Source organism: Lepus europaeus, chromosome 2 (assembly GCF_033115175.1).
Source record: "Lepus europaeus isolate LE1 chromosome 2, mLepTim1.pri, whole genome shotgun sequence".
Lineage (NCBI taxonomy): Eukaryota > Metazoa > Chordata > Mammalia > Lagomorpha > Leporidae > Lepus > Lepus europaeus.
Genome location: NC_084828.1, coordinates 80639313 through 80666359, shown reverse-complemented (window position 1 = coordinate 80666359; position 27047 = coordinate 80639313). Strand labels below are relative to the sequence as shown.

The window sequence follows — 27047 nt, the reverse complement described above, 5'->3', positions numbered from 1 at the left end:
AGCCCCTATTTCTGGAGGGGATTTCCTGGGAGGAGATGGGACAGAGATGAAAGGGAAAAGGAAGAGGAGAGAAGGAAGGAGGTGTGTGTGTGTGTGTGTGTGTGTGTAGGGTTGGGGGGTAGACTACAAATGTTATTGTTTTAAAGCCCTCTCCCCTCTCATTCCATCTACTCACTGCTCCCATCCCAGCCAGTTTTAGGTACTCAGGAGGCCCTCAGGGCTGGCTCACACATGCACACCTACGAGGAACTGGCAGGCTTGAGAGGTCACTTGTAAATCGCCTTTCTCTGATGCTTTCCCTTGAGAACAGATCTGAACACTTGGCTCTAACTCAGCCCTCTGTTTTCAATGCTTAGTTGGCTTCTCTTTACACACTTATAACTGTATTTGGTTTTAATAGCCTGTAAGTTGCTAGAATCTGAGAAAGAATAAGAAATCTTAATATTAAAAGCTCTACTGCAAATAAAAAATGACATTGTAGATATGTATTTATCACCATGGATACACGAGTAAATGAGAAAAGTTGGTTACCAAGCAAGTACATATACACATAAACAGAAATATCTAGTAGAATAAACACTAAGCATTAGCCACCGTTAGACAACTTAGTGGGTGGATTTTCCTGTTCTGTTTTATTTGCCTGTGTATTTCCCATATTGGAAACATGTAGCTTTGTAATTAAAATTAAAAGAACCAGAGACTTCCTTTAGAAAAAAATAATCAAAAGGGGAGTTGCCTAAGCCTGGGTTTTCCCTTTACCCTGAAAGTCTGTGTGCTGGAAGCATGGGTCTGGGGCCAGACGGCCTGGGGTCAGGTCTTGCCTCCTCCTCTTAACTGATTCTCATCTGGAAACTGTAAAAAATATTCATACTAACTTTATGGAGTTGTTTTCAGGAGTAGTGAGATAGTGATTACAGAAGTAGGGTTTCAATAAATGATGGTTATTATCAAATATTCCTGGAATACAGGTGCTTCAAAACGTTCATAGAAAATGGAATTAAAAGTGCAAAAGGCCTTGAAATCCATGCATTCCATTTGAGAGGTCAAGTAGTTTATGGAAAATATATATTATGAAAAAACTATGCATGGATTTCAATTTTTTGCACCATTATAAGCTTATTTCTTATTCCATTTTCCATGAAGTTTCTGAAGTACCCTCATATTTACAACACAGGATTAAAACCTCACAAATAAGTTTTCAAAATCTTTGTATGCAGAAAAAAATAGCTTTGTTGTGGAATTTGCATATAGTCTCCTTGTAAGCAAATTCCTCACGTACTCCCTCTTATTTCACCTTAGATAAATGCTGCCTCTCACAGCACCAAGCACACGCCTGAGGCTCATCCTGCTGGCAAAGTAGAAGAGAAAGGACTTCAGTCCTGTTTCTCTTAATCTGTGCAGGCTGACCTGTGTTGAAACTAATTATTGGGTGGCACGGTAACGAATGGGCTTGTTTTCAGAATCAATATTGGGCAGATTGGAACGTTCTCCTCTGAAACAACTTTCCCCACTTCTTTTCTAGACCATGCCAATGCTGAGACAGTGACTTTATTCTCTCCATCTGTATACTCCTCTCACTGTGCAAGGTAAACATGTTGCCACATTGTGAAACTCTAGGGGTCACACCTTTGGGAATCCTCTAAGGAGGGCCACTTAGAGAATCCTTCAGAAGGGCGAGTTTGTTCTTCCTGGGCTCACAAACTCTTTCTCTTCTTTTTTCTGGGGCCCTATCATGGGCTCAGTTCCTGTCAAATGGAATAGAGTCAAATGGAATCACATGTCTCACTGACTGATGGATCTTCCATATCAGATCCCACTGACAGCCACACCAGCCCTACCCTGCTGATCAGTTCTGACAATTATAATTTTGTCCAATTCCTAAGAGCTGGCCGTTTCTTTACCTGGTGCTCCAGGAATGCTGCCTCTGAATTGCAGCCCAGAAGTCAGAGCCCTGCAACCTGCTAAGAATCTTACCAGTGCAAACTACCTATCCTGCCCCTTGGATCTCTGAACTCCATTAGTTCCCAGAGGCCCAGCTGCTGGATAAACCACTTGCCCCGCCTCCCCGGCACCCCTTCCACCTTCTCCAGACGGGATACGGCATTGCTCTATCACTTTTCCTCAGTTCTGTCTGGTCAAACTGGGTAACCTCCTCTTCTGTAATGCTTAACCCTTGGGCCATGCTTGTTAGTACGTGCAGTTGATCTGCCCTCTTGGCCTATAGCCATCTCAAAGGATAAGCCTATTCTCTCTCACATAGCTAAGCACACATGCCAAGCAAGCTGAGTCTGACAGTGTTTAGATGCATTCCATCAGCAGCCACTGGCACCACCATGGTCACCACATTCTGCCACAGAAGCCGCCATTCATCAAACACCTCCTAGGAACAACATCCTCTATCTGGCACTTAACGTGTATTATTTCTAACCCTCATATCGCCCTTCAGGGAAAGTGTCACTATCTCCACTTTAGAGAGAATGTCACCGAGTCTCAGAAAAGTTAAGTAATTATGACAAGATACATGGCAAAAATGGAAAGGCCAGATTCCTAATGCGATGCTTTTCTTCACTGCACCACATATCCCAATAGATGGTAAATCAGAGTTAAGGGGGATGTCTCAAATGGGCTTTTGGAGATGTAGCAGGGGAGGAGGGGAAAGCAAGAAGGATGGACTTTTGAAAACTAGTAAGTTTACTTAGTGATAGCTTGTGCTTACCAAAAGGTGAAAAGAAAGGGATGAAATAACCTCCTGGGATGGGCCACATGCAGTTCAGCATTTTGTGTTACAACATGAAAATGAAGACTCAGGCTGGATACTGGCTAAGTTGATTATTAAATAGGCCAAGCTCCAGCAAACAGCAGAGCCAATTGTCATCAACCATTGGTACCTGTGTGTCAGAGAAGCCAGAAGATAGGCTGAGAAAGGTGAAAGGCAATCTTTAGGGATCCCAGAAATCTGAAGCCACACAGACCTCCTGGATTAAAAAGATGTCATGTTAACAACATGGCAGGACTAAGTCCTTATCTATCAGCAGTACCCTTGAATGTAATAGATTGAATTCTCCACTTGTTTTTTTTTTTTTTTTTGACAGGCAGAGTGAATAGTGAGAGAGAGAGACAGAGAGAAAGGTCTTCCTTTTTGCCATTGGTTCACCCTCCAATGGCCGCTGCGGCCGGTGCATCTCGCTGATCTGAAGCCAGGAGCCAGGCGCTTCTCCTGGTCTCCCATGCGGGTGCAGGGCCCAAGGACTTGGGCCATCCTCCACTGCCTTCCCGGGCCATAGCAGAGAGCTGGCCTGGAAGAGGGGCAACCGGAATAGAATCCGGCGCCCCAACCGGGACTAGAACCCGGTGTGCTGGCGCCATAAGGCGCCGGATTAGCCTGTTAAGCCACGGCGCCGGCCGAATTCTCCACTTTCAAGATAAAAAGAGGCTGAATGGTTGGGGAAAAAAAAGATCCGACTATATGCTGCCTACAAGAGTCTCACCTCATCTGTTAAGGACACACATAAATTGAAAATGAAGGGAAATAAAAAGATATATCATGTTCGAGAACAGGAGTAGCTACACATCATATCATATGAAGTAGAATGTTAAGTAAAAAACTGTGAAAAGAGATGAAGAAGATCATTATATAATAAGGGGATTATTTCAGCAAGAGGATATAATAATTATAAATATATATGCACCCAACACCAGAGCACCCGGATATATAAAGCAAATATTTATTAGGTCTAAATGGAGAAATAAACTAAAATACAGCAAACAGTAGGTGACTTCAATACTCTACTTTCAGCAATACATATCGTCCAGGACAGCCCCACCCCAAAGAAAAAGAAACATTGGAGTTAAACTGCATTCTAAACCAGGCATTTACAGAACATTCCATCCAACGTTCTTCTCAACTGCACATGGAACATTCTCCAGAAGAAATCATATGTTAGGCTGAAAAACAAGTCTTAAGAAATTTAAGAGCATGGAAAATGTTTCTAGTATCTTTTTTGACTACAAAAGTATAAAACAACAAATCAACACCAGGAGGAATTTCAGAGACTTTACAAGCACAAGGAAACTAAACAATGTGCTTCTGAACAACTAATAGGTCAACAAATAAAAGGAAAATTATAACCCTTTTTGAGACAAATGAAAACGAAAACAGACTATCCAAACCTATGGGATACCATGAAAAAATCAATTCTAGGAGGGAGGTTTATATTACTACACACCTACATCAAAATGAAGAAAGATCACAAATAAAGAATTTAATGTTGTACTCCAATGAATAAGAAAAAAAAGAGGCCAGCGCCGTGGGCTCACTAGGCTAATCCTCTGCCTGCGGCACCAGCACCCCGAGGTTCTAGTCCTGGTTGGGGCACCGGATTCTGTCCCGGTTGCTCTTCCTCCAGTCCAGCTCTCTGCTGTAGCCCAGGAGGGCAGTGGAGGATGGCCCAAGTGCTTGGGCCCTGCACCTGCATGGGAGACCAGGAGAAGCACCTGGCTCCTGCCATCGGATCAGCGCGGTGCACCAGCCATAGAGGCCATTTGGAAGGTGAACCAACAGAAAAAGGAAGACCTTTCTCTCTCTCTCTCACTGTCTAACTCTGCCTGTTCAAAAAAAAAAAAAAAAAAAAAAACTAGAAAAGATTAAACCCAAAATTAGTAGAATGAAGGAAATGATAAAAACCAGAATGGCCCTGCATTGTGGCATAGAGAGTGAAGCCACTGCCTGTGATGCTGGCACTCCATATGGGTGCTGGTTCATGTCCCGTCTTTTCTACTTCCAATCCAGCTCCCTGCTAATGGCCTGGGAGGGGCAGTGGAGGATGTCCCAAGTGCTTGGGCCCCTGCCACCTGTGTGGAAGACCTGAAAGAGGCTCCTTGCTCTTGGCTCCTGGCTTCAGCCTAGTTAAGTATTGACTGTTTCAGTCATCTGGGGGATGGGCCAGTGGATGGGAAATTTCTCTCTCTCTCTGACTTTCAAATAAATAAATAAAGCTTCCAAAAAAATCAGAGCAGAAATGAAACAGAAATCTAAAAAAAAAATCAAAACAAGTAGGTTTATTTTTAATAGATAAAATTGATAAACCCTTAGCTAGGCTAACTAGGAAAAAAATAGAGAAGACTTAAATATATAAAATAAGAAGTAAAATTGGAAACATTACAACAGAAACCATAAAATACAATCACAAGAGACTATTTGGAATAATAAATGCCAACAAATTCAATAATATGGTAGAAATGGGTAAATTGCTGGACACACGAAGAAATAGAAAATCTGAACAGACAAAAATTGAAGTGAGGAGACTGAATCAATAGCAAACTGTCCCATCAATGAAGAGCCTATGATCTGATGGCTTTCCTGATAAATTCTACCAATCATTTAAGAAGAACTAACACCCATTCTTCTCAAACTATTTTAAATTGAAGAAGGAGAATTCTTCCAAATAAATTATATGAAGTCAGCATTACCCTGACACCCAAACTGGACAATGACACAATAAGAAAGAAAGCTCTAATCCCAATGCCACCTTCCTGCTAGCATGCATGCTTGGAAGGTAGCAGGTGATGGCTCAGGTAATTGGGTTTCGGTTACCCATGCAGGAGACCTGAATTAGGTTCCTAGCTCCTGGCTACATTTATCCTCTCCTATCCCCAACTGTTGTGGGCATTTAGGGAGTGAGCCAGCAGATTGAGTGTGTGTACACACTCGCTCTCTGCCTCTAAAGTAAGTGAATAATTAAAAAAAAAAAAAAACCTACAGAAACTACAGGGGCCAGTGCTATGGTGTGGTAGGCTAAGCTTTTGCCTGTGGCGCCGGCATTCCATCTGGGCTCTGGTTTGTATCCTGGCTGCTCCTCTTCCAATCCAGCTCTCTGCAATGGCCTGGTAAAGCAGTAGAAGATGGTCTAAGTGCTTGTGCCCCTGTACCCCTGTGGGAGACTTGAAAAAATTCCTGGCTCCTGGTCTTAGATCAGCTCAGCTCCAGCTGTTATGGCCACCTGGAGAGTGAATCAGCAGAAGGATGATCTCTCCCCCGCCCCCCCTGCCTTCCCCCTCCCTTTCTGTTTCTAACTCTACTTCTCAAATAAGTAAATAAATAAATACAATCTTTAAAAAAATACAGGCTAGTATCTCTGATGAACATACATGTAAAAATCTCCCTACAAAGCCAAATTCAAACAGCACAATAAAAAGATTAGGTACCACATCCAAGTGGGATTCATCCCAAGGATACAAAGGACAGTTTAACATATGTAGATCAATAAACATGATATATTACCTTAACAGAATAATAGACAAAAAAAGAACTTCCCCACATTTACCTAACAGAACTAAAGCTCCTCTCCACCCCTGATGGTCAAGCTTGGTGTGATGGTGACCATCCCAGCTGGAAAATCATGGAAACTCAGTGGAGTTGGGAACATGGACATAGTAAAGACTGCATCTCCTCTTGTTTGCTATGGCCTCATTAAAACTAATTTTTTAGGTTTTCTAAATTAAAAGAAACAAAAGAATCCAGATAATTCAAAATGTAACTCAAAAGATGTTTCTTCCAAGGTTCCAGATGCTAGGCTGGGGCTGTCTGGGCTGACTCCATCCAACTCAGGGCATTCTCACTAATTATCAGGATGGGATTTATTTAGGTTGTAGGCTATGTGGTTCTGGGACCTATGTTCCTACATTCGTCTAATCCACTTTTCTTCTATCTATTATTTTTAGAATTAGAAGGTTACCTCCAAGGACACCTGATCTGATACTAACCTCAGAATCTCCTCTATACAACACATTCATTTAATTTTTATTGGCAACTGCATGTCAGACTTGTTATGCTAGGCATTGGGATTAAAAAGACTAGTGAGATAAAATTCCTGCTCTGAGGAAGGTCTAAGTCCAACCAGGGAGTGAGGATAGCATAAAATTGATTATGATGGGACCTACATTGTGGCACAGCAGGTTAAGCAGCCGTCTGCATTGCCATCATCTCATATATGTGCTGGGTAAGTCCTGGCTGCCCCACGTGTGATCCAGCTCCCTGCTAATGTACCCAGGAAGGTAGTAAAAGATGGCCCAACTGTTTGGGCCCCTACCACCCACGTGGGAGACCTGGATGGAGTTCCAGGCTCTCAACTCTCAACTGCAGCCATTTGGGGAATAAACCTGGGAGTGGATGATTTCTCTCTCTCTCTCTCTTCTGTAACTATGCCTTTCAAATAAATAAATATTTCTTAAAAATTGATTATGACATCATATGATAACTACAATAATAGGGCTGTGACTAGAGTAAGAGGGTGCTAGAGAAAGAAAAGGGACACCCAATCCAAATCAACGAAGCCACCAAAGGCTTCCTGGAAAAGGTGATCCTTGAGATGAGTGTTCAAAGACGAGTAGGAAGTGGTTAGTTAAATGGATATGAAGAATTAAGGAAACAGCATTGAGTCTTGAGAATGTGGCATATTCCAGAAAACTTTAGAACAGCGGAAATACAGAGTGAGGGAGAAGGAACACAGGAGGGGTAAAGGGAAAGAGACAAACTAGTGGCCAAGTCATAGGATTTGTGAATTTACAATATCAAGGATTTAAACTTTATCCTGATTGGAAGCCCTCTATGGATTCTACAATCAATAGAGTAGCATGATGAGTGGTGCATTTTAGGAAAATCAGACGTATCAAGGTGGGGATGGATTTAAGGAAAGGATGACTAGAATCAGAGAAAAGAGGAGGATACTGTAGTAGCCCAAGCAAGAGATAATGAGACTCTGATCCAGGCAATGGCAGTTGGGGACAGGGACACATTAAAGGGCTAGTATCACCAGGACTTTGCAATGGACTCAGTGAGGAGTATGAGTAAGGTAGGAGTCCAGAATGACTGCAAACTTTCTGGTTCGAGGAACTGGCTGGTTGGTGCCCTTCAACAGGTAATGAGGAATATAGCAGTAAAAGCATATTCTGAAAAGGCGGAAGGGAGATGATACAATAAACTTGGGGCACAGTGAGTTTTAGAACCTGATGAGAAGTTAAAGTGGAGGTATACAGAAAGTCAGTGGTGTGATCAGAGATGAGACAGGGATTTGTGTACTATAACAGTGGTGGCAGGTGAGGCTGGGATACAACAGAAATCATCCATGGAGTGTGTGTGAAATGAGAAAAAAGGGGAGAAGGGAGAACAGTCTAAGAAGAGGGGCCAGTGTTATGGCGTTGTAGGTTCCTGTAGCACCAGCATCCCATATGGGTGTCAGTTCGACTCCTGGATGCTCCACTTGTGATCCAGCTCCCTGAGAATGTGCCTGGGAAAGCAGTGGAAGATGGCCCAAGTCTGTGGGCCCCTGCCACTCATGTGGGAGATGTGGGAGAAGCTCCTGGCTTTTGCTGTCCCAGTCCAGGCCATTGTGGCCATCTGGGCAGTGAACCAGCAAATGAAAGATCTCTCTCTCTCTCTCTCTCTCTTTCCTTCTCTTTTTCTGTAACTCTTCCTTTCAAATAAATAAATATTTCAAAAAGAAAAAAAAGTAAAGGGATCTTAAAAAAAATTATAAAGAAGAATTGACAGAAAGACATGAGGTAACCAGGAGGGCACTAAAGGCTGAGAAGAAGAAAAATTAAAAAAAAAATTTTTTTAAAAAGAGGAAGTGGTTGACAGAGTTAAATGCTTCAGAAGGGCTAAGTAAGATATGTAAAGTACCCTTTGAATTTAGCAAGAAAAATGTCTTGTTGAGGGTTCCATAACACCAACCTCGGTGGGGGGGTGGGGAAGCAAGGGGGCAAAAGCCTAATGCCAGGGTTTAAAGGGTAACAAGCAGGTGAGGAAGGAGAGATGCAAATAGGACTTTTTCTCTCACGGACTTGGGCTATGAAAGGAAGGAGACACAGAGGGAATGCTGGGTCCAGAGAAGGTGGTTTATGGGGACTTTTATTTTTATTTGTTTTTAAGATATAAAAGTCTTAGGAATGTGAACTCTTTTTTTTTTTTTAAGATTTTATTTATTTACTTCATAGGCAGAGTTACAGACAGAGGGAGAGACAGAGAGAAAGGTCTTCCATCTGCTGGTTCACTCCCTAAATGGCCTCAATGGTTGCAGCTGTGCAGGAGCCAAGAGCTTCTTCCAGGTCTCCCATGCTGGTACAGAGAACCAAGCACTGGGGCCATCTTCTACTGCTTCCTCAGGCCATAGCAGAGAGCTGGATTGGAAGAGGAGCAACCAGACGCTTAAAGAAAAAAGATTGTCTCTATTCAGAAACCCCAGGAACCAGAAGCAGAAGTTATTACAAGGTATTGCATTTTGGTTTTGCTAATAAAAAAGCAATCCATGGGCTAAAAGTTATACCTGAATTAAGCTAAAATTGGTTTCGCTGTACTTTCCATTTTTATCTCTTCTAAAAGCTTTCCACAATCACATCAACCACTCCTTCCTTCCAGAAAACATTATTTACTCACAACTGAACATATCCAGTTACTGCAACGTCACCATCCTGGCAGCCTCTAACAATCACAGTATGTTTTGTCAGTATCTATCTGAAAATATATTTTCCAGAATTAGGCACAATATTTCATATGTGATCTAAACAGCCAGAGTACGGAGAAATTCTTTTATCTCTAGTTTAGAGATTATATTTCAACTTATATTTACTCAAATACCTTTAACGTTCCTCTATCCTAAAAATAATGTCTAAATCTTCGCATCTAAAGGTCAAGGTTCTTGAGAATTTAGACACAACCTATACTTTTTGAGCTTTTCTGCAGTGATTCATTTTCCATCACATAAAACTCTGCTCTCACCAACTTAATTGATTTTATTTATAGTGTCATAAAATCTCCTGAAGATGCCAAGAACTTTGAGGCCTCTTATCCTCACCATAATTTTCCTTAAGTCAGAATTGAAATCACACAAAGAGATTTTGAAAACTTCACAAGGGACAGGCATTTGACCCAGCAGTGAAGATGCTGGTTAACATTATCAGAAAGCCTGGGTTTGATTCCTGGCTCCAGCTCCCAATTCCAGCTTTCTGGTAATGCAGACCCTGGGAGGTAGCAGGTGATGCCTAAACTGGTTGGGCCCTTCACCTCCATGGAAGATGTGGCTTGAGTTCCTGGCTCCTAGCTTCAATCTGGCCCAGTCCCACTCACTGTGGGCATTCGATGAGTGGATAAGAATATGGGAGCTCTGTCTGCCTGTCTCTTTCCGCTTCTCAAATAAATTTTAAACATAAAAATTTTTTAAATGTAGAAAATAGAATTAAAAATGAGCTTATTTTGGTATAAAAATTTGAAATCTATACATAGTATTTTTCATCATATGTATTTCCCAAAAATGTTATGAAGATCCCTCATATCAGAATAGTATTTTCTATTTCCTCCATGTGATAGACTGTGATCCTTTCTAATAATACGATGCCTTTTTTGTTGTCTTCATACTATTCATCCATATTGCTTACTGTCTTAAGTTTGTAGATTTTAGAATTGTGAAGCTTCCTGATACATATTTACCCCTTCTATAGAACAAATTTTTAAAAAGATTCATTTATTTGTTTGAAAGTCAAAGTTACAGAGAGAGGAAGAGACAGAAAGAAAGAGAAAGAGGAGTCAGGGGAACTCACTCTTCCATCTGCTACTTCACTCCTGAGGATGACTGCAGTGGCCAGAGCTGAGCCAGGCTGCAGCCAGGAGCCTGGAACTCCATCAGAGTCTTCTACATGGATGGCAGGGGCCCAGACACCTGGGCCATCTTCCGCTGCTTTCCCCAGACCATTAGCAGGGAGCTGGATTGGAGGTGGAGCAGCCAGGACATGAACCAGCCATTATATAGGATGCCAGTGTCACAGGCGATGGCTTTATACAGACCCCAGAACAGCTTCTTTAAACAAAGAATCCTCTTCCATTGTTTTCTAGTTGTGAGCTTAGTACCCTAAGGTTGCAGGACTATTTATGATATTCAGCTTCTTGGTTGAAAGTTTACTTGTCACACTTGCCCTTTGTTGGTGTGGAAAATGAGGCTATGAACATGTTTTGCAATTTGTAACCTTGGTTTTTATTGTTTTTAACCTAAGGTGATCTAAGGATATTTTTTTTTCTTTTTCTTTTTCTTTTTCTTTCTTTCTTTCTTTTTTTTTTTTTTTTTTTTGACAGGCAGAGTGGATAGTGAGAGAGAGAGAGAGAGACAGAGAGAAAGGTCTTCCTTTTTGCCGTTGGTTCACCCTCCAATGGCCGCTGCGGCCGGCGCATCGTGCTGATCCGAAGCCAGGAGCCAGGTGCTTCTCCTGGTCTCCCATGCGGGTGCAGGGCCCAAGGACTTGGGCCATCCTCCACTGCCTTCCCGGGCCATAGCAAAGATCTGGCCTGGAAGAGGGGCAACCGGGATAGAATCTGGCGCCCCAACCGGGACTAGAACCCGGTGTGCCGGCGCCACAAGATGGAGGATTAGCCTGTTAAGCCACAGCGCCAGCTGTAAAGATATTTTCTTCACATGGTGTTCCTTCTATGTCATCTGTATGTTATCTGCTGTGTCTGATTTTGGCTTTACTGTGACAAGGTTTTACCTCCACTTCAAAATTCATTCAAATACTTCTATAGGGACTAACAAGGTTTTCTGCCAACGTACATTCTTCCCAACTTCTATAAGATGCATTCTACCCCCCTACCAGACATCCATCATCATGGCCCTGTAGGACACAGTTCAGAAAAACCTACTCTCCATAGTAGTAGACCATTATTCTCAAAGCTTCCCTCCTTTTCCATAGTGACTGCCATCGCATGGAACAAGAGACAAAAACACACCTGTCCTTTTTCAATTTCTCAGTTTCTTACCCAGAGCTATAGAATCATTAGGAATATAGCCCTGATTTCCTCTGAAGGTATCATTTGTTCCCTGCAGGAGGCAGCAAAGGTGAGGGGCAGTTCATGGACTTGTAGTGGGCTCTGTATAATACCTTAGATGTTGGCTTCTACTCCTTCCTAGTTTTCCATGTCAGATCTACACAAAGTGACCCTCAAAACCCTTGTTTGGGAGTTTTCCACAGGAGATAAACTGTGGTTCTTCTTTCTGAGAGTGGTCACAGGACACATCTCCCATCAGCTCATGCCAGTGACTTCTCTCCAGTGCTCCCTGGAAAGAATGTCCTGAATCCATCCCGAAAGAAAATGTGTCATTTGAGATCCAGAGGCCAAGACTGTCTTATTTCTCTGCTGCTTCACTTTCTTCCACTTGTCTACTTCATGACATTACTTTCTCTACATTTTCCAGGCTTTCTTCCTTACTATTTTTTTTTTCATCTGCCTAAATACCTCTCATCATTACTAGGAGGCTGGGGTGTGAAAAAGTATCTATTCAAGCTTTCCCACCTTTTCCCTTTGCTTGCACTTGAAGCTATAAATGGTCATCATCTCAGGCAAGAAGAGAAAGACAACTTACTCCAAAGGTCAATGGACCCTCCCTGAGGCAGGCAAATTGATTGGATCACCAGGTGAAGAAAACATGGTTTTTTCCTCGCTTTCCCTAGAAATGCTGCTAGAGTTCTCATAGAAAATCCGAAGGAGTAAAGATTATTTCTCCTCTCTTACTATGGAATTCATTAGAGGGGTAGGATATGTTTGATATACATTTTCATTTGATTGGGATTTCCTCAAGACAGAAACCATGCATCTCTTTCATTTTCCACAGTGACCAACACAGAGACTTGATGGGACATGAGAACTGATGAGGGCTATTGTCCAGCTCTGAGAGCACAGGGTTCCCTTCTTTATGGATTGATTATCCTATTCCGTTTGTCTTTAGAGCTAGGGTAGGTTCATTTGCTGATTACACTTTGAATATCTTTGGAAGGTAAGGTCACTGATAGGTCCACTAAAATGCTTTTCTTCCATTTTCATCTACTTTGATCCCAAGACTCAGAATAATTATTTTAGTGCATTGTATTCCCCATATAGGGAAAGAACCAACCAGAGATTATTGAATGAAGTACTTAACCGTGTCTATGCTTTTGGATTTCTTTAAATTGTCTGCTCTTTCAAAAATGTTGCACTAATGCTACTTAATATTCTTGCTGCTTAAATGTGATTTGGTGCTTTGAGACTTTAGATAATATATATTTAAATGTAAACGCTTGCTAATTTTTACCAACTTAGCTTACAGAAAGTCTGGCATTTCAGATAATGAGGCCATAAAGCAGACCACTAACAGAGCAGTCACAGCTGCTAGCTAAACCACAGACACTCGAGTACTCTTCTACCAAGTAATAGTAAATATCTCAGGACAATTTAACAGTACTAGATTCTATTCCACCACCTGCACAGATATGAACACATCTATCCCCTGATAGCTATGCTATTACAGGCAGCAACTCTGTCTTGCGCTTGTTTATACTGTGGATGACATTCAATGTGTCACAAAAAAATATGTAAGTGCCTCTTAAAACCTGCTGTTTGGTGAGTTTCTAAGGCAAATTGAGTCAATTATTTACCAGGACCGGGAGGGGTCCTAGCAGTGCCCAGTCTTCTGTTTGTTCACACGCAACTTCGGCAGCTTGGACTAGAAAGACCTCTGGCTCTGGTTCACTGCTACCCCTAGAGCTCAGCTAGCACATGTTGGGTGCCTCCCTAGTGAGGAAGCAGGACTGGTGCCTTTCTGGGGCAGCTCAGCTGGTAGGTAGACTATTCAAAGAGTGCCATCTGCAGGATGAGCTGAGGACTCGTACTTAATTCATATCTTCCAAATAACTTTTAAAGAATTGGTTTAAGATGTATTCAACTTATTAAGCACACAATTTAAGTTAAATGGCAGATAACGGACTGCTGCAATAATGCTTCACATGTCATTCATATCTAATTTAATAGCTGTCTTAAAGATCTTTACCTCAAAAAGTGAAGATCACACAAGTTCCCCACTATCCCAAGACTGGAGATCTGCTTGTTCAGGGGCTTTCCACCAAGCCCTCTCTGGTTGGTGAGCATTTCCTCTGCTTGACGGCTTGCTCTCTCACAGAAAGGCAGATTCCCAGGAGCAGAGACAGCTGCAATAGCTCTCTCTCTGCTTTGATTCAAGACAGGGCTTTGAACCTAAATGCAGAGAACTAATGCTCAGAACTCCTTTCTCATATTGACCTCAAGAATCATAAAATGCTAATGTTGAAACAGGCTCCTTCACTGAGTCGGGACCCTTTACAATATTGCTCATAAGCAGCCCCCAGCCTCCTTCTGCACAACACACACGACTACATCTCAACAACAGCAACCCTAAGCAACCAGGAACAAGTGTCCATGCATTGGCTCTCTGATTCCTGATTAAATCCACTCCTGTTCTCCCAGTGGCCTTCGCATAATGAAGAGCAGCAACAAGAGAGAAAGAGAAGAGCCCTTTCCAGCTTGACTAGGCTGTGTTCTTTTTTCCCCAACTTTTATTTAATAAATGTAAATTTCCAAAGTACAACTTTTGGATTATAGCAGCTTTCCCCCCCATAACTTCCCTCCCACCTGCAACCATCCCATCTCCCACTCCCTCTCCCATCCCATTTACATCAAGATTCATTTTCAATTATCTTTATATACAGAAGATCAAGTTAGTATATACTAAGTAAAGATTTCAACAGTTTGCACCCACACAGAAACACAAAGTATAGAGTACTGTTTGAGTAGTAGTTTTACCATTAATTTGCATAGTACAACACTTAAGGACAGAGATCCTACATGGGGAATAGGTACACAGTGACTCCTGTTGTTGATTTAACAATTGACACTCTTACTGATGACGTCAGTAATCACCCAAGGCTCTTGTCATGAGCTGCCAAGGCTATGGAAGCCTCTTGAGTGAGTTCAACAACTCTGATCTTACTTAGACAAGACCACAGTCAAAGTGGAAGTTCTATCCTCCCTTCAGAGAAAGGTACCTCCTTCTTTGATGGCCCGTTCTTTCCACTGGGATCTCACTCACAGAGATCTTTCATTTAGGTCATTTTTTTTTTTTTTTTTTTTTTTTTGCCAGAGTGTCTTGGCTTTCCATGTCTGAGAAACTTTCATGGCTAAAGGGCTGATTCTGAGCAGGCCATGTTCTTACCATCTGGGCATACCATTGTGCTGCACACAACAAAGCAGGCCTCAGGCAGGCTGCTACTGACAGTCACTCTCCCTGCACTGTGGTTAGAGGTGGGTGGGACAATAATTCCACAGCGCTGGGCAGCTCCCAGCAGAGCTACTGGCAAGCTGGATGACTAAGGCACACTGAAGAGCCTCAAGGCTGTCTTCTACGAAACAAGCCTGGCACCATTATTATTCGGGGTGGCAGGAGACAAAACATAGGCTGGAGCCACAAAGTTTCCAAATTGTGTCCCTTCTTTCTTTTTTTTCCTTTTTTTTTTTTCTTTTTTGACAGGCAGAGTTAGACAGTGGGAGAGAGAGAGAGACAGAGAGAAAGGTCTTCCTTTTCCATTGGTTCACCCCCGAAATGGCCGCTGTGGCCAGTGTGCTGTGCCGATCCCAAGCCAGGAGCCAGGTGCAGGGCCCAAGCACTTGGGCCATCCTCCACTGCCTTCCTGGGCCACAGCAGAGAGCTGGACTGGAAGAGAAGCAACCAGGACTAGAACCCGGTGCCTATTTGGGATGCCGGCGCCGCAGGCAGAAGATTAACCAAGTGAGCCACAGCGCTGGCCCCCTTCTTTCTTTAGTATGAATGTTAACTGTATCTCTATGGCTAAATGAAAGGCGTTGTTCCATGTGAATGGAATAGAGAAGGAGGAGGGCTGTTGGGAAAAGCAGGTTGGAGTGGCCAAGACATTTGCTTGGCTGTAACAACAGACAAAAGCTATTGGTCCCTCATGGGCCTAGAACCAAGGCTGGTGATGCCTATGAGGCTACAACAGGAAAAGAGCTTGGAGGGATGAGCTGGGTCAGGGATGGGGTGGCTTTGGAGATGTCCTCCTAGCTGAAGAGGGACTGAACCACAGGACAGCTTGGAGGCAGAAGCACCAAAGCTATGGGATGGTTGTGCACCAAGCGATCATCCCAGGCACCACAGCCCCACTCCCAGCAGGCAGAAGATGCTTGCAGTCCTCTCCCATTCCCGTACCCTGAGTGGGTATGAGGGAACAAGTTAGGATTCGTCTCCACACTCGAGATCCATTGCTAGAGGCCTATGTACTGGGTTGAAGCAAAGGCCTCATGACCCCTGGCTAAAATGCTCCTTTTTTAGTCCACATCTGCTATTTTCCATTCCAGAGGAAACATTTTAAATGCTTAAGTCATTTCAAAGTCATAAATCTTTTTTCTCTCTAAAAAAGATACAGTCTTATCAGAAAGCACAGGCAAGAGGATTTGGATTATATCACTGGATATACTTGTTGGCAGGGCCAGAAATTTGTAACAAATGTCACAGGGATGGCAGAACTGGTCTATCACCCATTATTGCTCTTTGTCCTGTACTTTCCATGAAAAAAACATTAAGAAATGAATTTTATACCCAGTTCCTACATCTCAATAAGGAGGGATGGTACAGAATTGGAAAAGGAATGTGAGTCTGGAGTATGAAAAACCTGGGTTTGGGTCCCAGCAGAGCTACTGGCAAGCTGGATGACTTGGGCACACTGAAGAGCCTCAAGGCTGTCTTCACGAAACAAGCCTGGCACCATTTATTATTTGGAGTGGCAGGAGACAAAACATAGGCTGGAGCCACAAAGTTTCCAAAATGTGTCTCTTCTTTAGTATGAATGTTAGCTGTGTCTCTATGGCTAAATGAAAGGCATTGTTCCATGTGAATGGAATAGAGAAGGTGGAGGGCAGTTGGGAAAAGCAGGTTGGAGTGGCCAAGACGTTTGCTTGGCTGTAACAACAGACAAAAGCTATTGGTCCCTCATGGGCCTAGAACCAAGGCTGGTGATGCCTATGAGGCTACAACAGGAAAAGAGCTTGGAGGGATGAGCTGGGTCAGGGATGGGGTGGCTTTGGAGATGTCCTCCTAGCTGAAGAGGGACTGAACCACAGGACAGCTTGGAGGCAGAAGCACCAAAGCTATGGGATGGTTGTGCACCAAGCGATCATCCCAGGCACCACAGCCCCACTCCCAGCAGGCAGAAGATGCTTGCAGTCCTCTCTCATCCTCTGCCCTTAGCATGCTGGAGAGGCACCTAGGGTGCCTGGCTACCCATATTTGTTAGACTTGGGCTTCTTCTCGTCCATTAGAGGGAATATTGGGACCTATGTCTATACCATGTGGCAAAGTCCAGCTCATTCTGCAGAAGGTGCTTATATGGCTATGAGATGTCCTTTTTTTTATTGTGGTAAAACATGCACAACATAAAACTTACCATTTTAACTATGTTTAAGCGTGCATCTCTGTGGCATCAATTAATTTCACATTGCTGTGCAAGCATCACTAGCATCTACCCCCAAAACTCTTCATCTTACAAACCTGAAACTCTGTACCCATTAAACAATAACTCCTCATTTTCTCCTCCCCCTAACCCCTGACAATCACCATTCAATTTCTCTTTCCATACAAATTTGGCTACTCTCGATACTCTCAGTATAAAGGGAATCATAATATTTGTTCTTTTCTGGCTGCTTTCTTTCACTTAGCATGTCTTCAAGGTTCACTCATGCTGTAGCTCATGTCAGAATTCCCCTCCTTTTTAAGGCTGAATAATACTCCATTGTATGGGCATGCCGCATTTTGTTCAACCATCAGTGGACACTGAGGTTGCTTTTACCTTTTGGCTATTATGAATTATGCTGCTATGAACATGGATATACAAATATCTGTTCAAGTCCTCTCCATTCTTTTGGGAATAAACCCAGAAGTAGCATTGCTGAATGTTACAGTAATCCTGTTTTTGGCTTTTTGAAGAATCTTCTCACCACTTTTCACTGCACCATCTTATATTCCCAGCAGCAATCTTTATGGGTTCCATAGGCTTTCCTTACTCCACAGGTAGAGTCCAATCCACCCTCATCCCCTGGGTGTGGGTCACTGCTGATGGTCTTTCTGGCTTCCATAAATCCCCTAAAGAGGTGTCTATGCACCACAATTTTTTCTGTCCGGGGCATGTTGCTTTCTGGGGTGGGGGCTGGGACTGTGAACAAGGCCCAGAGTGATAACTATATTGAGGGCTGCCTGCATGGTGGGATCAGAGCCAACCCTGGCCAACACTGTGACATGGCACCTACCCCTCTGTCACATGGATTCCCTCCCAGCTTTATCCTTAAGAGTTTTATAGTCAACCGACACTAATAACACCTGACAAAACTACTGGATAGCAGTATTTCAACTGGAAGACAAAGATTTTTCAGGGTCCATTTGGAAAACTCTCCCAGAGGGAAATATAACAGAGTTAGACTAAACTTTTTTCAGGTGGAGGCTCTTAACAAAAACCCTTTTATATAATTCTATCATTAGACAAATGGTCAGAACTCCTCATCCAGAATCTATGCAGATCAGAAAACGGTGCCCTTTTGGAGGCTTGGCTCAAAGATTGAATATTGTGCAGATTCTATCAAGGCAGTCTCTGGGTACATTAAACCCTGTGGGTGCATGGCTGGTGAATGGGTGCCATCTCTTTCTCCGGGTCCTAGAAAGTAAACAGCATGCAAGCAGAGCTGGGGCTCATTTTCAGCTTCCAGCCCCTGGTGGTGACAACCATAAGTGATAGACAGCCCTGGGTTGATGATAGTGCTAATGTCATTCTCTCTCACCACTGCCACCTTGTGGACAAGGCATTTTTGGCTCATGTTGACAGGAAGATTTTCTTTGAAGACCATAAACTTGGGAATCTGTGTACCACTCATCTAGTGATCTAAGAAAAGACAAATGTCTCTTTGCACTAGGCAGGAATACAGCCCAGCAGTCACAAGCCATCAATCCAATATGTCATGGCCATCCCCACTTTCTGCCCCCCCCCCCCCCCCAAATAGCATCTTACCTGAGCCACCTCTTCAAAGTCATCATGCCTCTTCTGCAGGGCTCGGGCTCGATGCAGGGACTTCCCAACCCCAGTGTGTTTGCTCAGAAAGGCCTCGCCATGGTTTTCAATCCAGTCCAGCACCTGGCAGGAGAGGAAAGATGGAAACAATGACTTCCTGGCAGAAGGAAAGACATGCAGCACGTACAAATACAAGTGTCCTATCCCTCCCCTCCATTGCAATCACTGAACAGCAGACCAGGTGGAAATGTCCAACCCATTGTGAATACAAGGGATTCCTTTACTGTCTCTCTACGATCAAAGTCCCACCCTTAACTAAATCTGACTCACCCCCTTTAATCTCCTGCATGACCTCCTAGTACTTTTCCAGTTTTCTTTGTCTTAATTAGTTCATTATTTTAAACAAGATACACAGACTATCATTCCCCCTTTATTACCTGTACAACAGCCACATAAAATCAGACATGTTGCCAGGAATTAGGTTAGTGGCAGGCCAGGCAGTGCAATGGCCCTTACCATTCACTGTGCACTTTATTGTACAGATGCTCAAGCAGGGGTGACCAGTCTTGCGGATCCTGCCTCATCATGCCCCTGGGACTCTCCTCTTAATCGTAGGAGCAAAGTCCAGAGTAGTCAATCCCAAAGTAGATGGTTGAGATAGCCCATCACTGGGACAACAGCCTCCTCTGATTTCTTACTACTCTCTCCTTCAACTAGCAACACCAACCAACCAAATTAAGGTCTTTTCATCCAAAGGCCTTTAGTATCTGTGATTCTCTTGGGAAGCAGTAGAGACTTCATGTTCTTCCTGGGTTAACATCTATCTAGTGATTTGGCCTGAAGACATTTTCCTTAATGTTTAGAGAATTTGGAACAGAAGTAACTGGGGCAGGAGAGGGATGAGTGAAGGATGTTAACAAAATGAGAATATAATGTTTTCCTGAGGGAAACTTGAGAGGCAGAGTGGAAACCCCTTAGTAAGAGCTCTGAAATGCAGGGTGGACCAAAGCCTTTAATGCCCATTTTGTATTCTTGCAGGTGGCTTAACATAAATGAGTGCATTTGAGGGGGATGGGGAGCAGTTTATCCTTTGATCTTTGAAGAGCTGGCACTCAATAAATCAGTGGTCACAATTAAATCAGAATTACAGCATAGACAACCCTGTTATAGATCCTCCCGTGACTCAGATGAGCCTACTCCACTCCTGCTACACTAATCATTAGCTAAACAGAGTCCAAAAGCACATTTTGGAAAATGGCTTAGATGAGTGAGGTTTGATTAAAAGAGCGTTTTAATTTATCTTGTTTTTTTATCATAAGATTGCCCTGTAGTAAGCAGAGGTAGAGCAACCCAATCACTCCACAAACTGCAGGCATGGGAGTTCTCACTCGAGGAAATCCACTCACTTCCTGGGACATTTGGGGTATGTTCATGCCTGTAGTATTCAAAGCGTGGACATCTCCAGAGTCTCTGATGAAAGTATCACAAAGCCCACATCAAAACGGTGGTATTCAGAGAAAGATGCCCAGGAACATAAAAATGAGTTTAACAAACATCCACTTAATTTAAATTGAAGGCCAGGTACTTGTCTATTACAATGAAGAAAGTAAGTCTTTTCTGCAAAATGTTTATCTAAACATTATGCATGGGGATTTTAAACATTATATACTGTTTTGCAATATTTATTTTAAAAATATTCTGGAGGCACATTTATGAAAAGAAATTATATTAAGATTGGAATTTTATCTTTTGCAAACTCTGAAAGGCAGCAAGAACTCAAAATGTTCCTTTCTTAGAAAAGACTGCATGATTCTAGAACTACTTAAGATGAAATTTCAACCAAAATAATCAAGAGAGTGTATTTTTACTTGGCTTGCCACAAGTAGATCCCAGAGTTCTGTGTCATAAAAAAGGATTATGAACATGTGATTTCAAACATAAATATCTTTGGTCACAGTTTCCCATATACTGTGTACCAGCTGTAGTGACATTTTAGAATTTTTACTTAATATTTTATTAATCCTTTTTTGAGAATGAACTGAGATTGCATCTTTTAAGATTTATTTATTTATTTGAGAGGCAGAGATATTGATCATCCACTGGTACACTATCCAAACTCCTGCAACAGCTGGGAGCCAGGACCTCAATCTAGGTCTCTCATGTGAATGGCAGGAACCCAACTACTTAAGCCATCACCACTGCCTCCCAGGGTGTGCACTAGCAGAAACTTAGAATCAGAAGAGGGAGCCTGGAGTGGAACCCAGGAATTCTGACATGGACATCCCAACCTGCATTTTAACCACTAGGACAAATGTTCATCCCTGAATTGAAGTATTAAGATAATATTCTGTACATAAAAGAGCTGCCTTATAACCTTTCAAAACTGATTAGGAATTTACAACAGATTGTTCATCCTATAACTTCTATTACTATTTAGTTTCAAGCAATTAAGTGTGAACTGCTTATCTGGCAACATTTCCATGAATTTTATTTCATTTTTAGCTCTTGATTTAAGGAAATTGGTTATTCTAAAGTATATTGATTTGAAGAAGAATATTTTTCATCCACTTGTTCACACCTGGTAAGTTTTTGCACTACATGAGGTGACATCACAACTTTCAATACTATTCAAAAAGCCTTTTGTTTTTTTTTTTTAATTTTGTTTTCTTTGACATTTCAATTATTTTCATTTAGCAACACTCAGCTTACTTAATTAGCTATGCCTTCACCACCTACAAACCTATTTATTTCATATTTTACTTGGTTTAAACACAACCGTGATTGTTTTGTGAAGTTATGTTGCCAGTTTAGTCCAATCTTTGCCAGCAGAATTGAAGCTGTGGGGAAAACATGCAAAACCTCAAACGGGACTCAGGGACCATGTGGAAATCAATTTAACAAGTAAAAATAGCAAATCACTTAAGAAGTGAGTAAATTTTCTTCAGTAAGACATAAAGACTGAAAAGGTACCCGAGGAGAGAGCCACAGAATCACTGAGGCATTGTGGAAAGGCTGTATTCTGGCTACCTTGTTTTGGATGGTTCATCTATTGGTAGAGCCTTGTTGCCTGAGGCACACACTTAGGCCACCTCCTCTCCTGACCCTATTTCCAGATTTTCCAACCCTGGAGTACAACCCAGCTCCCCAGATAGATTCTGTGGGGCAGAGAAATGTACTTCTGTGCCTGGCAATGACCTGAACATCATAGTCATGTGCAGCCTTGGAATTCTCAGTATCTGTCAGTTTCTGGTGAGCAGGTTAATGTGAGCCAGGATTCAGAATCTGCATATCACTGGCTGAAGAATAAATTAACTTTCTAGTCAGCTCTTGGACCCTACGTAAGCACAAGTACCCATCAAAGAATGCCTTGTAATGTTTTCCTGTTTAGTTTCTCCCATCTACAAGATTATACTTAACATACTCAATTACCAGTTATAGTCAGAGTAGTACAAGATGATAGCTATTCATATACCTACTGATGGCTTTGAGTTGGCATTTAAGCATTTCCAACAGTGGAGGTCTTGTCTTTTTGTTTTTGTCTAAGGGTTCTTGGGCAGTAAAGAAGCATGTGTGGAATGTGAATATTCACATATCCATATATTTATTTATTACTCTTATTGCACCCTAGTGTCAGTCCTTACTACAGCCCATGGGGGTGGGGTGCAGCAGAAAACAGGCAGATGTGGCCTTGACTCGGAGAACTGCCTATGAGGATAACAAGCACTGTCATCCAAACAAGTCATTATTAATTGCAAAGGTGAAAAGTGAGGTCTAGCTGAGATCTGAGAGACAGTAGGACTTAGGAAAGTTAGATACTGAAAAGATTAGCATGGCCTGAGCAGAACGTAAGTAGGAAATGGGCCTGGAGATGGCAGGCCCCAGATCAGGGTGAGCCCTTGTGTACAAATGAGAGATTCCAGCATTCCTCCTAAGAGCCACAGGAGGGTTGTAAGGAGGAGAAAGAGATCATCAAATCTGTATTTCATACACATGCTCTGACTGCTTTATGGAGAATCAATGAGGAAAGGAAGCATGGGTTGGGTGGAAAAGGAGGCTGCAGAAATTCTGAGAACAGGTGATGGTGGCTCAGACAAGGCCAGATTGGGGAAAGAGCTATGAGGATTCGCTGATTGGGTGTAGTAGTGACAGAGAGGCAGGTGGCAAGGCTGATGCCCAGGCACATGGTATGAATGACTGGGCAGGAGGTGGAGCCTGTTGCTGGTACAGAAGCAAATGAGTTATGAGAGGTGCCAGGGATGACAGATTTTTCTTAAGATTTCTTTCTCTTTTCATGCTCATGCTCCAGTTTTCATAAGTGACGGTTGTGCCCCTATTCTTGAATGGGAAGTAACTCTCAATGATAGTTGTCAATCTGATCATGGCAAGATGTGCCTTTCATTTCAAAGAAGTAATTTATATACTGAGGTTTAAAAATAAATTATAGGGGCTGGCACTGTGGCCTAGGGGGTAAAGCTGCTGCCTGAAGTGCCAGCAGTCCCATATGGGCACCAGTTCAAGACCTAGCTGCTCCATTTATGATCCGGCTCTCTGCTATGGCCTAGGAAAGCACTAGAAGATAGCCCAAGTCTTTGGGCCCCTGTACCTGCATTGGAGAGCCAGAAGAAGTTCCTGGCTCCTGGCTTCAGATGGGTCCAGCTCCAGCTGTTGAGGACATCTGGGGAGTGAACAAGTGGATAGAAGACCTCTCTCCCCTTCTCTCTGCCTCTGCCTCTGTAACTATGCCTTTCAAATAAATAATCTTTTTTTTTTAAATATAAACTATAAATTGTTAATCTGGCTATATCCTAATAATAGAAAAGAAAAATGAGGGACACCAAATCCACTGAAAAAGCACAATCTCAGATTTAAATGGAATTTACCCACACATTTTGAAAAGTGGAACACAGCTTGTAAGCTGCCATTGCCCCAGCAACAAGTCTTCTGCAGCCCCTCGCACTCTCAACCCCATCCTGGAGGCTTTCCCACCTCAGTCCTTGACCCTTGAGCATCAGCTTCTCCTCTCCTGAGCTCTATTCTCACTATTTTCCCTTCGTGTGAACCATCCATACCCCTTTCCCCCCTGTACTTATTTCTCAGGTTGCCTCCTCTTCATCTTTTAAGCCACAGAAATCCTGAATTCTTTAATAACCCAATCAGGCTAGGATGATTGTCACTCTTCTCTGATTCTGTACAAACCAACAATTATTGTCCGCAGGCCTGACTCTCCACTAGACTCTGACTCTTTGTAACCCCAGGACACAGTGTGGTACTCGGCAGAGAGCAGCTGCTTCATACGTGTTCAAGAACTCAGACTGATCCTCCACTGTGGGTGAACGGCTCCTGCTCCACATTCCCACTGTAACCCTATCTTATCTCCTCTTGCTGTCTGCAGTCGAAGTTCTCTCTTTGTGCATCTCCTCCCTTTCCACTGCCTCACCTGGCAAGCAGTTCGCTCTTAGGGGAATTAGAGGAAAATAAGGTTTCATCATTGCATCCTATCCATCTATTTGAAGTACCCTCATGTGGCTTTCTGCCTCACTCACATTGGGAGAGGTTGTGCTACCCTATTGAGGAAGGGGCCTCAACCTGCCCTGCCTTTGGGAGTAACAGCACAGGAAAGCCTGGATCCCTGACGCTACAGCAGGCAGATGGTCTGTACCAACGTGTAAAGCTTTCCCTGCTTCCTCCTGCCCTGACTTTTCAACCAGAAATTAGTCCTTTCCCAGAACAGCCTTTTCCAAGACAGACACTCACATCCCGAACCAGATTTGGAAAGCAATCTAACAGCCATTATGCATAATTTCTTAATCACCCCCTTTCTTCCTCATCTAATTGTGTTTATTCCAACCAGCATACAATCAAGATGGAATGCTTTCAGGGCAGGAGACTGTCTTTCCTAGCTGCCAAGAAGAAGGGGGAAAGTCCTTTTGAAGAGGGCTATTGAGAAGCTCTGAATAGCAGCCATGAATCCAACTGGTCATGGGAGACTAGTCTCGTTTCAAGGACTTTGCAGTTCCCATTGCACAAGCCTGGAATCTCTTCTTAGAAACATTCCATGGCTTCTTCACTCACCTCTTTATTTGCACAGCTATTGCTATATGACACATTATATATTTGTTTGGTGTTGTTTTATCTCTACATTCTGAATGTAAGCTCCATGCAGGCAGGGCCTTTGTTTGATTCACTGTTGTGTTTTCAACAAACATTTGAGTGAACAAGCCCAACAAATCTGATTTAAGAACTTCCTGTACCATATGTGGCCAAAAAAAAAAAAAAAAAAAAAAAAAAGAAAGAAAGAAAGAAAAGAAAAGAAAGGAAATGACTATTTGCAAATAAATTATGGAATCAGAATCTCGATCTTCTGATTCCCTTATCTGGCTCTTTCTGATAAATAGTCTTGTTGAAAACAGGTCATTAAGTTTGTGTCATAATTTGATCCAGAAAGACATTTGATATTTTAAGTAAACTGAAGAACTCCTCCCTCTCCACTCCTACCTCCTAGCCCTCAGCTCCCCTCCCCTCCCAACCCCACCATTTAGAAAGTCATTACTCTGAGGCGCATGGATGAGTGTTTACGTGCCATCCAGTGTCTGTAACACATTTTGCTGTTAAAGCTCAAGTACATGCAATGTGTAAGAGCACCCAGGAGAGTCCATCAAATCATTATTTCTGTCTCCTTGCCCAGAACACTGAGCATTGGTTCTGCAGGGAACAGCCAGTACCCCCAGCTCCCTGTCGGGTAGCAACTAGAGAGCACACAGGCTCCACTTGAAATGCCCAATTACCAGCAACTCATTTTCTGTCCCCTCTTTGGAACAAGTATGATCAAAATAAATGTCTTGCTATGGAAGGAGAAGCCATCATTTTTCTGAGAGCTGAGCTGAAACTCATTAGCAGGTGTACAGACTCTCCTTTCCTGCCTCCTGACAGACCCAAGGCTGAGTAGAAGCTCCCTGATGGTCCAGAAGACCTGGAGTCTGAGCTGCCACCACCCTGGCCCCTTCCCACCAGAGTGGAGGCTCTAGTAAGCTGCTGCTCCCTGAGAATGCTCCTCCGTCAGGTGCCTTGATGCCTGGTGATTGAGTGCCACCCTAACTCATAAGTCAGAGTCTCCCCAACGTCACATTGCATAATAACAATCACATGGGGTTCTTTTTAAATTACAGGTATCACTTCATCCTCAGATTCTGCATCAAAAAGTGTAGAATGGGTCTTGATGGTCTGTGTTTTTCACAAGTCCTCTACTCTGCCCATAGTTTTTTTTTTTTTTTTTTTTTTTTTTTTTTTTTTTTTTTTTTTTTTTTTTTTTTTTTTGAGAGGTAGAGTTATAGACAGTGAGAGGGAGAAGCAGAGAGAAAGGTCTTCCGTCCATTGATTCACTCCCCAAATGGCCGCAACGGCCGGAGTTGAGCTGATCCGAAGCCAGGAGCCAGGAGCTTCTTCCTGGTCTCCCATGTGGGTGCAGGGGCCCAAGGACTTGGACCATCTTCCACTGTTCTCCCAGGCCACAGCAGAGAGCTGGATTGGAAGAGGAGCAGCCGGGACTAGAACCAGCGCCCACATGGGATGCTGGTGCCGCAGGTGGAGGATTAACCTACTGCGCCATGGTGCTGGCTCGCCCATATGACTTTAATCCCAGGGCCAACAACCACACTTTGAGAAATACAGTTTCATATAAACACTTAATACCTTCTTTGTTTTCTACAACAAAATGGCCAGCAATTTTTAATGACTATTTTTCATAAATCCTCTCAAGTCTACAGTTGCCCCAGGTAGTTCATGCCCCATGGACACACCACATGACAATGTTTCCAGGCTCTTCCCACTCCTACCCAGCCCATCCACGCTGATCACACGTCATTTGCTTAAAATCCTCCTGTAGCTCCCCACTAGTGACAATGTGTGAATTCTTTACCCCTTAGCTGGTATTCAGGTCTTCAGAATTAAGGGGCTGAGGTGAAGAACATGCTAAGTACAGGGGTTATCCAAAAAAGGGGCTCTGAATGGTGACTGACTCGTCACTTGTTCACATAAAAAGTAAAAGGGAATTTGGACATTAAAGATGTGAAAAATTGCCATGGATCAAGAAAGGCTTCAGGCCCTAGGACTCTTGGAAAGGAACTCTCTTCTTTTACTGCCTCACAAGAAGTCAC

General features: G+C 42.9%; 1 protein-coding gene across 6 annotated transcripts in view; it reads right to left on the bottom strand.

Moving 5' to 3' along the window:
- The window catches only part of KALRN (kalirin RhoGEF kinase), a 737253-nt gene that overhangs the window by 356166 nt on the left and 354040 nt on the right, over positions 1-27047 (bottom strand). For all 6 annotated transcript variants that reach the window (XM_062209080.1, XM_062209015.1, XM_062209004.1 and 3 more), the window contains exon 10: positions 18895-19017. In XM_062209080.1, the coding sequence (XP_062065064.1) occupies positions 18895-19017 (123 nt within the window). The remainder of the gene's footprint in view (positions 1-18894; positions 19018-27047) is intronic.